General features: G+C 42.7%; 1 protein-coding gene across 9 annotated transcripts in view; it reads left to right on the top strand.

The window, feature by feature from the left end:
• The window catches only part of SHANK2 (SH3 and multiple ankyrin repeat domains 2), a 381,276-nt gene that overhangs the window by 337,277 nt on the left and 30,308 nt on the right, over positions 1 to 13,691 (top strand). For all 9 annotated transcript variants that reach the window (XM_087951165.1, XM_026664726.2, XM_087951160.1 and 6 more), the window contains one exon: positions 7,383 to 7,513. In XM_087951165.1, coding sequence (XP_087807291.1) covers positions 7,383 to 7,513 — 131 coding nt within the window. The remainder of the gene's footprint in view (positions 1 to 7,382; positions 7,514 to 13,691) is intronic.

The raw sequence follows: 13,691 nt of genomic DNA, 5'->3' as shown, positions 1-13,691 counted from the left end.
AGTGTGATAATTTAAAGCAGTGATTATTATGATCATTCCAGCGGACTTTTCAGAAAATTGTAAATGGCTGAATTGTCCCTGAGGCAGAAGGCTTATTTTATTTTTCCAAAACAAGATATTTTCTCATTCTTTGCTAGTCTGGATATGCTAAAGAACTACTGTGCAGATCATAATAGTCTGTCTATGAATTGCATGCATTTGATAACTATTTGCAAGTGTTCAGGAATATATTTGATTTAGTGCACATGTGAATTGACATCATTTGTCAGGCCTTATATGGCCTTGATTTAGTATTTAAACTTTCTTTGTAGATTTTGTGAAACGTGGAAAAACTGTTTAGTATTTTTTTTACAAAATTACTCAAGTGAGGAATCAGGAGAAGCACAAGTCAAATAATACTTTCAAAGAAAGAAAAACTATCCTGATGAACAATGCCCACATTATAACTACCTTCTATTACAAATAGCAGAAAGGAAGTAAATGTATACAGACAATGAGAGGCTTAGAGACATTGTTCACAGGATAAATTTGATTAATGGTCACGCTGATTTTGTGACAATAATTCTGGAAGGGATTTAGGGCTGAGATGAAACGACGGACAAAAGAGAAGATAGCAACCAGTGCTTCAATGGCTGCCATACAATCCAGTGGTGGAGCTCATCTGACACCACAGGAAGCTCAGGTCGCTTGGACAATTGACCCAAAGTTCATCCCAGAGATTTCTGACTGTGACATCACTACAGTGCATAGGTGAGCTTTTTGATAGGTTCACAGACATTTATGTCACAATCACAAAAAAGTGTATTGAAAGTTGTGCCTTGGGATCCAGCTTAGTTGTATGTGTTATGGGTGCAGGACAGTGTGCATTTTATGATATTTTAATAATTTCAGCACTCCCTGCACTTTTCAGTCTCTACATTTTAGACATCCCTAACACAAACACTCTGGTTTCCCAACTGGCTTCTTTTTGTGTGTTGTCCAATGTATGTAGATTCCTCCATCTTCCTGGCCTCAGATACAGTGGTTGTTGCTCCTCTATTTGATTGCCAGATGTCACTGGGGAACAAGATGGGGAGGTTCCTGGATCTTCGGGGCAACCCAGGCACCAGAGCGGAAGCTCACCATCTACACCTGCAGAAGAACAAGAGTCCTCAGTGCCTGCTTCAGATGAAGATTCACCAGCCAGAACTACAGAGAGTTGGCCATGGCCACTGTCATCATCTGAAACACCCAGCAATGTTGGAGAAGATTTTGAGGGATTTCCAACACCAGAGCGGACTCCACGGTGTACAATGGACATACGATCTCCTGGCGATCACTCTCTCAGTAGAACTCAATATGAAAGTGACTCTCTTGAGGAGGGGAATATTGAAATGAATGAAGATCGCCATGGTGTTCAGGCTGTCTCTAGGGATCAGGGTTGGAGAGGGCAAGCCCAGCTGACAGAGGGGGAAAAGCTATTGATGGAAACCAACAGTAGGATTGTGCAGCTGCTGGAGAACATAAAGAGAGAGCATGCACAGTCCATGGGTCTCATGTCACAGTCCATGGGCCGGATGGAGTTGCAGCTAGGCATTGTGGCAACATCCACAAGAGCCATTCATAACTACCTTTCTGAGATTTTAACTTTTCTCAAACAACCAAGGACACAGGTCCTTGAAACTCGTATTTCCCAAAGAGCCACCCCTCATGTTGAGTTAACCAGTGCCTCAACGTGGACTGGTGAGGATGCAGTGGCAATGTCCACTGTGTACTTACCAAGAGATGAAGGGGTTAATGACTCTCAAGAAACACCACAAGCCACAGTGCCTCGTCGCAGTGGCCGAATGCAGAGAGCCATAACCGAGAGGGCATCTTTGCCCATGCCCATGCGTCAGGCAAAAGGGGGAGGGAAGAAGAAATAAATTATCACATGAGGGATAGTATTTTTAAGAGGTTTTTTTTTAATGTGCCTGTCCTTTTAATTCTTAGCCATACGGCCATGAATGGCAAAACTTGACCATTTCTACATTTGGCTAACGTTATATTCTGGCTGACTAGATTAGTCTAACATTTTGTAGTTTCTATTTGCATTGTTAACAATGTGTGCTGCTGGTATTTGAAGAACATTTGCTTCTGTTCTTTCACTTTAGCTTCATGAGAACATTTTTTTACACTGTGCCAGACATTCATTGCTTTTCTTACAAATACAAATCATTTCTGGACACAGCTGTTTTTTGAGTTTTCTTTTTTCATGACCCCTTCCCTCTGAGCAAGCATACTGAAGTTCTTGGTAAGTATGTGGATATTGACAATCCCCACCTTAGAAACCGTGTTTGACTAGTCTCTTGCCTGGTGTTTCTGGCATGCTGGCCTGAGGTTAACCTGTAAGTGCCTTTTTGGATCATGATCATTCTTATCCTCTGTGGGTCTGACCAGATTAATCTCTAGCCCATAGCCAAGCCTATCTTGGCTTGGTTATGCAGTCTACAACATGCCAGGACTCAATTGCATTTGTGACATACAAATATGTGCCAGCAAACTGTTTTAGGCACAGGAATGACATTTTCAGAAGTTTCTTTACTTGTCCGGATCTTTTGTGGGTAACATGGTTATCCTCTGGGTTTGAATATATAATAATAATAGGAAAAATAATATGTGCTTACACCCTTTCAACAATGAACAGTATTTGTAGGAGAAACTATATTTGATAAGATCATAGATATTGAATTATGCAAGTTAAACGTTGTCACTCTCCTTACAGCCAGACCTCGTCAGAATGTAAGAGTCATGACATGCTGTTGAGTACTGTGCCACAATGTCTGAAAAATAGCTCAACATCTTAATGGATGTGTTGTAATAAAAATCTCTCTCTTCTCCCTTCAGGCCAGGGAGCTCCAGGCAATTGAATAATACAGTAAGGGCAGAAAAACCAGTTAATATGGTTGGGACTGGGCTGGTTAACATTATGGAACTCCAAATCATCTCTGGTGTAGATAAAGAATACGAGAGGGCCCTCAAGGTGGTGTCTTAGATAATTGTTTAAAGACCCCCTTTTCAGGAGCAAATTGAACACTGAGCGATACCACTGTGTACAGGCCCTGAACAGTTGACCTTTGAACCTGAGTGTTTAAATTGACTTTTTTAGAGTCACTAGAATATATTGTCAAACTCATAAGTAAAACCAAGTTTGTGCATATATCAGTGTTCTGTGTGCATATATCAATGGTCCCCTCTCTGCTCCCTTTCGTTTTGAGTCTGAAGGGAAATAGTCAGGAAGCATTTTGCTGCAGTACAAACCAGCCATGTGTGTTCCCAAGTGAAAGAAATGCTTGTGGCTGCTTTTTGCTAAATGACTGAGCTAATGATGAAATGCAGCTGGTGTGAGCTAACCTTCTGACTGCAGGCACTTTGCAGGCGCAACTTTTGAGTCAAACCCTTGTCCTGAGAGAACCTAGACCCAGTAGCTCTCAGATGAAGAGGACACCTCCATGGGTGTTCTATCTTGGCTATCTACTCAAATGCATCCTACTTGGCAGGTGTGGCTTTTCACACCTGTATGACTTGCGCCCCATCTGTGCCTGTTTTTATTTTATTTTTGTTTGTTTAACATGTTTACAGAAACTTTCATAAATAAACTCTTTTAAACTGAAGCATGTAAGACTCATTCTCACTGATATAGGAACATACTTTCTTGCAGAGATGGCATTATATTAATGAGCGTGAGAAAAAGTCCACTTTGACAAATATTTTAAGGTTTAACTTTCAAAGTCTGACACAGAGACAAAATACACCGATCTTAACGGGAAATGACATAAAATTTCAGAAACACCTAGAAGACTATTTCAGCATAACTATGCAATATTGTTATATATATTTTTATGTCCCTTTAAAAGTGTGGTAAAAGCTGAGAATGGAGTCAATTCAAATTATGTTTAAAAAAAAGTGAAAATTTTGCAAATTTTACAATAACAATGAAGTGTTGGTTGCAAATTGTAATTATTTTTCAGTTTCTTCAAAGAAACAGCATATTTTTTATTTGAAAGAATGATCTTCTGTCTGAATTAACACATTTCTTTTAGGGATTTATTTCATCCCGTTGTACAGGTAGTCCTCAACTTACAACAGTTCATTTAGTGACTGTTCAAAGTTACACCACCACTGAAAAAAGTGACTTGTGACCTTTTTCACACTTATGACCATTGCAGCATCCCCATAGTCACATGATCAAAATGCAGGTGTTTGGCAACTGACTCATATTTATGACGGTTACAGTGTCCCAGAGTCAAAGATCATCTTCTGAGAACTTCTGACCAGCAAAGTCAATGGGGAGAAAAGCTAGGTTCATTTAATAGACGTGTCACTAACCACTGCAATGATTCACTTAACAACTGTGGCAAGAAAAGTCATAAAATGGGGCAAAACTCACTTAACAAATGTCTTTCTTAGTAACATAAATTTGGGTCTCAATTGTGGTCAGAAGCAGAGGACTACCTGTATTTCTTTACTATGGTGACTTTTAAAAAAACAAAAACGAAGCATACAGTTGCAAGCCATTTAGCACCTAGCAATGCTATCAGAACTGCTGTTGGAGTTTCTACTCAGCCAAAGTATCCAGATCCTTTTTTCATATTATCTGGAAGCCTATTCACTTGCCCCATTCCAATTTAAGTTCCAGCTATTCTTATCTACAATTGGAAAGGTTCATAATACACCCACTGAATGAAAGAAATTGTTGGACAAGGGAAAATAATTTGAGAACAGAAGCTGTAAGATCAACAAAAAATAAATGCAAATGCGATAATGTGTGGCTGCAATACGTGAATGTATTACAAAATATTTGCAAACTTTTATTATAGTCAAATCTATTGCTTTGGTCAGGCTTTCAGTAAAGTCTTGCAAAATCAGTAGCATGGTTCTCATAATTTTGCAATGATTATATCCATGCTTTTTCAAGTGCCTGTCAAAGCCTCTTCATTGTTTTCCTGTAGCTCTCATTATCTGAATAGTTATAGGTTTATGGCTGTCTGTTTAGTTCTAAAAACAATGAATTGTTTTGTGGCATTTACAGATAATTTACAGACTAAGTGATAAATAATTTCAGTTTTCAAAATAATTCTAACTTGATCCCTAAAGTATTTTATGGATCGCTGATAGGGCTGGAGAGACATAACATGAAATCTTCTTGAAGTTCTTGGTGGTGGATATGCCAGCATACCCAAATCTTTTAAATAAAGTCAGTAGATAATATATTTTACTTCATATCCAAGGGCTTATCCTAATTTGAAAAAAAAACACAGTTTGGATTACTGCTAAATTGATTGCAAATATATCTTTTCATCTTGTTTGAAGGAGGTAAATAAAAAGTACAAGATGTAGATACTGGCATGGTATTTGCTAATGGTTTTATCAATGTTATAATAACATTGACAGAACTATCAACAACTTAAGAGTCTCCTTTTCCAGAGCAGTTATCCAGTGCTAAGAAAATTAACTTCATTATATTATTGTTGACTTGATCCAGTTAGTCCTATGGGCATAAGGACTATAATGCACACACCAAACTCAAGTAGCACAAGATCTTCCCTATTCATTTCAGTAGTTAGGCATAGTTAAATACCATTGATATTATATGCAAAAATGCTCACAGACTACTTCCAACCATTGGAGGGAAGTAAGTAATATTCACATATACAGGCACTGCCATGTGCACCTTGCATATTCATAAGATCCTAGACTGGGATGCATTTCTGCACTTAACTAGAAATGGTACATTCAGATCTATTTTCCTTATCCTACTCTAATCCAAATGTTTTGGGAGTGAATGCAAACATTGGGAACACTATGATAATTCCTGTACGTTGCACAGGTGAAACAGTCATTAAAAAATTAAAATAACTGTTTTAGGCATTAAGGTGCCATTTTTTCTTTCCCATAAAGTAATTTATAGTGCAGTTATTCTAATTTTCATTGAAAAAAGAAAAGAAAAAGAAAGAAAAGTCAAAAAATTCACCTTTTTAATTCATTTTGCTAATGAGGTAAAAGAATTTTGATAAGCTATAAAGTTTTTTCTAGCTGTTATTCAATTTTTTTATGTATACATATTTTCTGTGTATACAAGTCCTAGTTTGAGTTGTGTGTTAATTTTATTACCATTTCCTAGATTTTTTTCAAAATGGATGTCCATAAGTGGTGCTTGTAATTTAATTAGACTGTAAATGTTAATATAAAAGGTATTGCAAAGAAAAATATTATTAGTATAGGTTGAATCCTAGTCTGTAAAGAGGCTTGGTTTTATTATTAGTGTAAAGGAATGGTTTCACACAACTGTAATGCTATATTTCAACTGCAGTCTAATTCTTGATTTAAGCATTTCTCTTGTATCTTTAAAAATAACTCTCACAGCAGTTCCCTTTGTTTTGATATATGGTTATAATTAGGTGTACCGTGACAATACTACAAGATCCAAATTTACCATATTGCAAAAAAAGGTAGATAAAATGTATGCGCTTGAGATCTATTTTGTATTTAAAACTGAAGGCCAATCAATATTCACAATTTTGTCTACTATAGTCTCTTCTTTTCTCCAGCCCAGATCAGTTTTTCCATCTTTTGTCCATTATGAAGTCATCATACCATGACTGCTGTCATGGTCTCAAATTTATAATTTGATAGAACTCAGCACACACACTAAAGATTTGTGGTCAGATTCAGTAATTGAATCTGATTCTACAGTTATTTCTGCATGACTGCTCCTGATGGACAAATGCACAGTTGTATTTCAGGCTGAAATAAAATGGTTCATAAATAGCAGTATGGTTATGAGAATTCGTTGTGAGAGATTAATTGTCAGGCTCATAGGAAAATTCTCATTGAAGCTTTCAAAGCTGCCTCATTGGACCTAAAATAAAATCATTTTAATATTAAGAATATTGATGCTTACTATAAAAGTGCCGAATAGCCTAACATCTGTATTTGATAGTAAAGCAATAATATATGGGGCACTCAAAATGACTACTTTTGTTTAAAAATTCAGTAACATTCTCATGACTACTGTGTGGAACAGCTCTCTGCAGATATATTATTTCTAAAGGTTTTCTTTCCATTTCTATATAGATATTTTCCCTTCACATTTTGAAGGTTTGAAGAAGAGGATTGTTTTTCAAGTCACACTAAGTAAACATTAAATGCATGCAGGCTTAAAACTAAAGCATGCATGTTACGCAGCAGCAATAAAATTGCTCGGCTTGCACGACTTACAATGTTCAAGCATTGCCTTGTTAAAATGCCAAAATCCCCTTTTTCTTTGCATCTTTAAAAAAGTTAAATTATATTTTACATCGCAACATTTAATTTTTTTAGTCTTTGGACAAGTTATTTTAGCATATATTTCTGTATTACAGATAAAGCTGACGAAATAGTGCCAGTTTCCAAGCCATCAAGAATTCCAGAAAATGCAGTTGTGGACTCCAGAGTGGCAACAATTAAACAACGACCTTCTAGTAGATGTTTTCCCTCAGCTACTGATATGAATGTGAGTGGTATCTGTAATAAATTTTCTTTAAATTAGGGGGGCTTTGATTAAGTAGGGATTTTTTCCAAATTCCTAATAGGAAAAAATGCTCTGATTTTAATTATTCTCAGGATTCTGTAATGGGTTCACAACCTCTGGTGATCACAGAAAAAGAAGTGCAAGATCTATTTCACAGACAAAAGCCAGGAAAAGCACCAGGGCCAGACAAGATAACTCCTTCTTGCTTCAAAGTCTGTGCTGACCAATTGTCCCCCATCTTCACCCGAATCTTCAATAGATCACTAGAGATGTGCTATGTTCCTTCCTGCTTCAAATGCTCTACTATCATCCCAGTGCCAAAGAAACCCTCCATCAAGGAACTGAATGACTACAGAGCAATTGCTCTAACATCTGTAGTTATGAAAATCTTTGAAAGGCTAGTGCTGTCCCACCTGAAAACCATCACGGATCCGCTGTTAGATCCCATGCAGTTTGCATACCGAGCAAATAGATCGACAGATGTTGCTGTTAATATGGCTCTGCATTACATCCTACAACACCTTGAATCTCCAAATACCTAAGCAAGGGTCCTCTTTGTAGACTTCAGTTCAGCAATCAATACCATCATTCCAGACATTCTTCTAACTAAATTAAAACTGTTATGTTCGAAGAATAAGGAGACCAGACATCTGACCAGTGACTTCAATTCTTTAATAATAACAGGAATGGGAATAGAACAGAGCAACTCTATGGGCAGCAGTAACCCTTTTATAGGGTTGGCTGCTACCTTATTAACCAATAACCTTTGTGATAAGTTCAAATAATAACCAATGAGGAGTGGCCTCATCCTGACCAATCCCTGTTCGTTGTTTGAGGACCAATCAGGTGTGCAGGCCTTCAAACCCTACTTTGCATTTTATGCTAGTTACTTTTATTGATTCATAACACCCCTCCCCCTTGGGCTCCGTTTGAGGGGAGCTGTAACAAAATCCTCAAGGTAGACAGGCCGTTTGGTCTGTCTAGATGATTTCCGTGGCTCCACCGGGTTTTGCCCAAAGTCCGGTTCCGGTGGAGCGTTTGGATAGTCTCTATTTTGTTCCGTTTCGCTGCACGGTGCTTCCGTGCTGCTTTCGTTGAGGTTGTTTCTACTAACTAATGGTTCTTCGGGGTTTGCAGTTCGGATTCCCCAAGCTCAAGTCCCCTGGAGAAATCAACTCCTCCCCGTTTCATTTGCCGGTCCTTCCCTGGGCCGAAAGGTATCCGTTGGTCTGCAATCCGTCATATCAAGTCAATTTCCTCGATATTTCCTCCCCCTCAGTTTGGGAACCCGGGATCCATGGCCGCTGGGTGGCAATCTCGAACGGAGCTGGTCTATGTGGCGTTTCCACACCCTCCCATCTTCTGTTAGTAGGCGGTAAGATCTGGGCCCTGTGAGGTGGGTGACGGTTGCGGGTATCCACAAAGGGTCGCCGGAAAAGTTTTTGCAAAGATTAAATCGCCTACCTTAAATTCCCGGCATTTGCTGCTGGAGCCGAAAGGCTTTTCGGTGCGTATGCGGGGGTGGAGCCGGTCAAGGTGCGATCGTAGTTTCCGCCCCATGAGAAGTTCGGCGGGCGTTTTGTTGGTGACGCTGTGGGGCGTAATATGCTGCAACAATAAAATTCGATTGATTTTTTCATCGATGTCGCCAATTCCATTTTGTGGAGGGTCTTTTTACAAACTGTACCATGCGTTCTGCACGTCCGTTTGCCGCAGGGTGCGCAGGTGAGGTCAGCGCATGGCGGATGCCCCGATCAGCAAGATACTGTTCAAAGTGTAATGCAGTGAACTGTGGGCCATTGTCCGAGACCAAAACGTCCGGGAACCCATGTGTGGCAAATAGTCTATTTAATCTGCTGATAACTGAGTCTGTTGTAGTTGTATTCATCCGATGGATCTCGAGCCAATTCGAGTAGGCGTCGACTGTAATAAGGAAGGTGTGTCCCCTTGTAGGCCCCGCTAAGTCAATGTGAATACGGGACCACAGTCCCCTTGGGGTTTCCCATTCGGTTGGGCTTGCCTTAGGTGGGGCATTACTGACGTCTTGGCAACGTTGACAAGTAGCGACCCAGGCCTCGATTTTCTTGTCGATTCCCAGCCACCAGGCATAGCTTCGTGCGAGTGCTTTCATCCGCAGTATGCCCGGATGTCCGTCGTGTAATACCGCTAACACAGTTCGTTGCAGTTTGTTCGAATTATAACTCTATCTCCCCACAAGATGCAGCCCTTTTGGGAAAATAGTTCAGTTTGGCGGGCTTTAAAGGGCGCCCATTCTGGTGATAGTTGTTCTGTTGGCCACCCATGCTCAACCCAACGTAGGAGGTGTTGCAGGACCGGGTCTCGTTTTGTTTCAAGGGCAATGTCCCTCGCAGTCAATGGCGGCGCGTGCAGGGCCTCAATTTGTAGCGTTGTAATGGTCGGTGCTGGATCTTCAACCGATTCTGGGAGTGGTGCTCTGCTTAATGCATCAGCGTGGAGAATTGCTTTTCCTGGGCGGTGTTGCAAGGTGTAGTTGTACGCCGCCAAGAATTCAGACCAACGAGTCATTCTGGGGGACAATATATACGGGGTTGGTTTATTTCCCGCAATAATCCCCAATAGTGGTTTATGATCAGTAATTATTGTAAATGCACACCCATACACATATTCATGGAATCTTTTAACTGCAGCCACAATAGCTAAAGCTTCTTTATCCAGCTGACTATAATTCCTTTCAGCTTTAGCTAGAGTTCTTGAGAAAAATGCGACGGGAGCTTCTGCTCCGTTTGGCAATACGTGGGCCAGGATTGCTCCAACGCCAAACGGCGAGGCGTCGCAAGTAATAGTCAATGGCAGAGTTTCGTTGTACTGCATAAGTACAGAATCAGAAGTTAGCAGTTTTTTAACTTGCTGGAAGGCGTTTTGTTCCTGTTGCCCCCAAACCCACGTTGCTTTTTGTCTAAAAGTCTATGCAGTGGTTCAGCTACCGTTGCTTTATTTGGTAGAAATACGTTATAGAAATTGATAAGTCCAAGGAACGCCTGAAGATCTGCCTTGTTCCTTGGAGTGGGGGCCCTCTTAATTGCCTTCAATTTGTCCTCAGTGGAATGGATCCCTTGGCTGTCCAGGAGGTATCCCAGAAACTCTACCCTTTCTGTGCATAAGTGGCATTTATTTCTTTTGACTTTGAGGCCGGCGCCTTGGAACCTTTGTAAGACCATTCGGAGTCGCTTTTTCTAGAATGTCTCTGTTAGGGCGGCGATGAGTACATCGTCGAAATACGGTACGACCCCTCTTATTCCTTGCAACAGTCTCTCCATTAAGCTTTGAAAGATCCCGGGAGCGACGCTCACCCTGAACTGGAGTCGGTTGCATTTAAACGCACCCCTATGGGTGACGATAGTTTGCGCTTCAGCGGTGGCAGGGTCTACAGGCAATTGCTGATATGCCTGCGCTAGATCTAATTTAGCGAAAAATTTTCCGCCCCCAAGGAATGGAGCAAGTGCTGCACTACTGGCACTGGATATGCACTTTGCTGAAGTGCGTGGTTAAGGGTGGCCCGATAGTCTCCGTAAATTCTCAGTGACCCATCAGGCTTGATAGGCGTAACTATTGGAGTTTCCCACCGGGCGTGGTCGGTGGGTTCCAGCACGCCCTGTGCTATTAGTTTATCGAGTTGTTCATCGATTTTAGGTTTCAGGGCGAACGGAACCCGACGCGGCTTAAGGCGGATGGGTGCTACCTCAGGATTCAAATTAAATGATATCGGGGTCCCCTTGTACTTGCCTAGTCCGCTCGCGAAGACATCTTGGAATTCTTGCACGAGGGCCTCCTCCCAATCGTTGCTCTTGGCCCGGTGAACTCCGGCTACGGTGATCCCGAGCGGCTCGAACCATTGTAGGCCTAAAAGGCTAGGCCGGTCACGGTCAACAACAGTCAGTGGCAGTGCAACGGTGCGGTCCTTGAAAGAGACCTGGAATTGGCGGGACCCGACGACGGGAATTCGATTACCCTGGTAGTCTTTGAGTATAACCCTTTGAGGGTTGAGGTCTTGGCGGCAAATTGTTGGAATAAGCTGCTGGAGCATCTTCCAAGATACCATCGAGAGGGATGATCCTGAGTCTACCTCCATCACACAAGGTTTGTTTTCGATCGCGACCTTCACCCGGATTTTTCCGGCGTCTAAGGATGTAGCGTGGCCTATGGTGATTGTTTGGTGGGTTTCTTCCCGTCTGGTTTCTTCGCGCCTGGGGTTAGTGGTGGACGGGTTGTTTCTGTAGGAGTGGTTTCCCCATTGGTGGTTCAGTTTGTCTCGGTGTGTACCGAGGAATCCTAAAGATTGGCATTCGGCCTGTCAGGGTTTGGAGTTGGAGGCTTGTTTACTTCTGCAAACCTTTGCGATGTGACCTCTTTTTCCGCAAACGCTGCAGAGTGCGTCGAGGAATTTGCAGCTGGATCGTGGGTGACTCGCTCCACATCCTGCGCAAGGTCGATTTGAGTGTTGTGTGAACTGGTCTCGTTCAGTTCGGAGTTGGTTGACCTCTTCCTCGTCACTTTCTGATGGGGATTCTAGGTCTTCGTGGTGAGTCGATACCGGTGTCTCTCAGGGCGAGGCGAGGTATTATCGGCGAGTTGGGCGTAGCGGTGCGCTGGTACGGCGCATTCGTGCTGCCGACTTCTTAGTTGCTTCCGCTGCCGAGGCTTCTTTAAGGGCATCGGTAAGGCTGATGTCCCCTTAGCCATGATTTTGCTCTGGATTGTGCAATCCTCTAAACCCAGAACTAGGCGGTCCCGGAGGGCTTCTTCTAAGTTGGAGAACTCGCAGAGGCCTCCAAGGTTTCAAGGTCTGCGACGTAGTTGGCAAGGCTTTCGCCCTTCCGCTGGCCTCTCTGGTAAAATTCGTGCCTTCTGACTAATGTTGGCACAGTGGGCGCGTGTGGGCCCGTAGCAAAGGCTCGAGGACATCCCAGTCCATTGCTTTTACTTCGCTGGCTTGGCAAGTGACTTCGCCATTTTAAACACAGTAGGCCCGCAGTGGGTTAGAAAAACAGCTCTTTTTGCTGGCCGTTGCATCTTTCAAGTTGTTGGTCTCCAAAAACATTTGGAACCTATCCATGTATGACTCCCAGTCTTCGGTTTCTGGGTTGAATGGAGCGGGTGGTACGGCACCTCTGGCCATGATTGCCGTTGATAGTGCGTGTTCGACCACGTGCTCTGTTGGTTGCTCTGTAGATCAGTCAGCTCTTCGGTCTCCGCATCCCACCTTCGTCGCCAGTGTTATGTTCGAAGAATAAGGAGACCAGACATCTGACCAGTGACTTCAATTCTTTAATAATAACAGGAATGGGAATAGAACAGAGCAACTCTATGGGCAGCAGTAACCCTTTTATAGGGTTGGCTGCTACCCTATTAACCAATAACCTTTGTGATAAGTTCAAATAATAACCAATGAGGAGTGGCCTCATCCTGACCAATCCCTGTTCGTTGTTTGAGGACCAATCAGGTGTGCAGGCCTTCAAACCCTACTTTGCATTTTATGCTAGTTACCGTATTTGCCGGCGTATAAGATGACTTTTTTGCCCTGAAAAAGATGCCTCCAATTGGGGGGGTCGTCTTATATGCCGGGTCGCCTCTATACGCCAGCAAATAGTAATTGGGAAGCACTGCGGCTGCCCGCGGCTGAGGCACTTTTGCGCACCGTGGAAACGAATCCCGTGAAGCCGAAAGAGCAGCCAGCCTTCTCCCAGCTCCCAAGGAAACGAGGCTCGCACCGCCCGAGCTCCGCTGAGGTATCCGGCTGGGGCTGTCAGGAGTTGTTACAGCTGGCGCGGCTCGGCGTGGCTCCAGTCCCGCGTTGCCTCGGGAAGGGAAAGGCAAAAGCCGCGGCTCTTCCTTTTTGCCTTCCCTTCCCGAGGCAACGCGGACTGGAGCGCGGAGCGCGCGAGCCGCGCCAGCGGTAATAACTCCTGACAGCCCCAGCCGGATACCTCAGCGGAGCCCGGGCGGTGCGAGCCTCGCTTCCTTGGGAGCTGGGAGAAGGCTGGCTGCTCCTTTCAGCTTCACGGGATTCGTTTCCACGGTAGACAAAAGTGCCTCAAAAAAAAAAAAGTGCAAAAGTGGAAGGCGTGTGGAAGAGGGGCGAGTATATAACAAACTATATTTTGAGTGGAAATGTTGGGGG

The sequence above is a fragment of the Notechis scutatus genome, chromosome 1 (genome assembly GCF_049901735.1).
Source record: "Notechis scutatus isolate UNSWTSFEM ecotype Mainland chromosome 1, rNotScu1.2, whole genome shotgun sequence".
Lineage (NCBI taxonomy): Eukaryota > Metazoa > Chordata > Lepidosauria > Squamata > Elapidae > Notechis > Notechis scutatus.
This window is presented reverse-complemented; position numbering and strand designations above follow the sequence as displayed.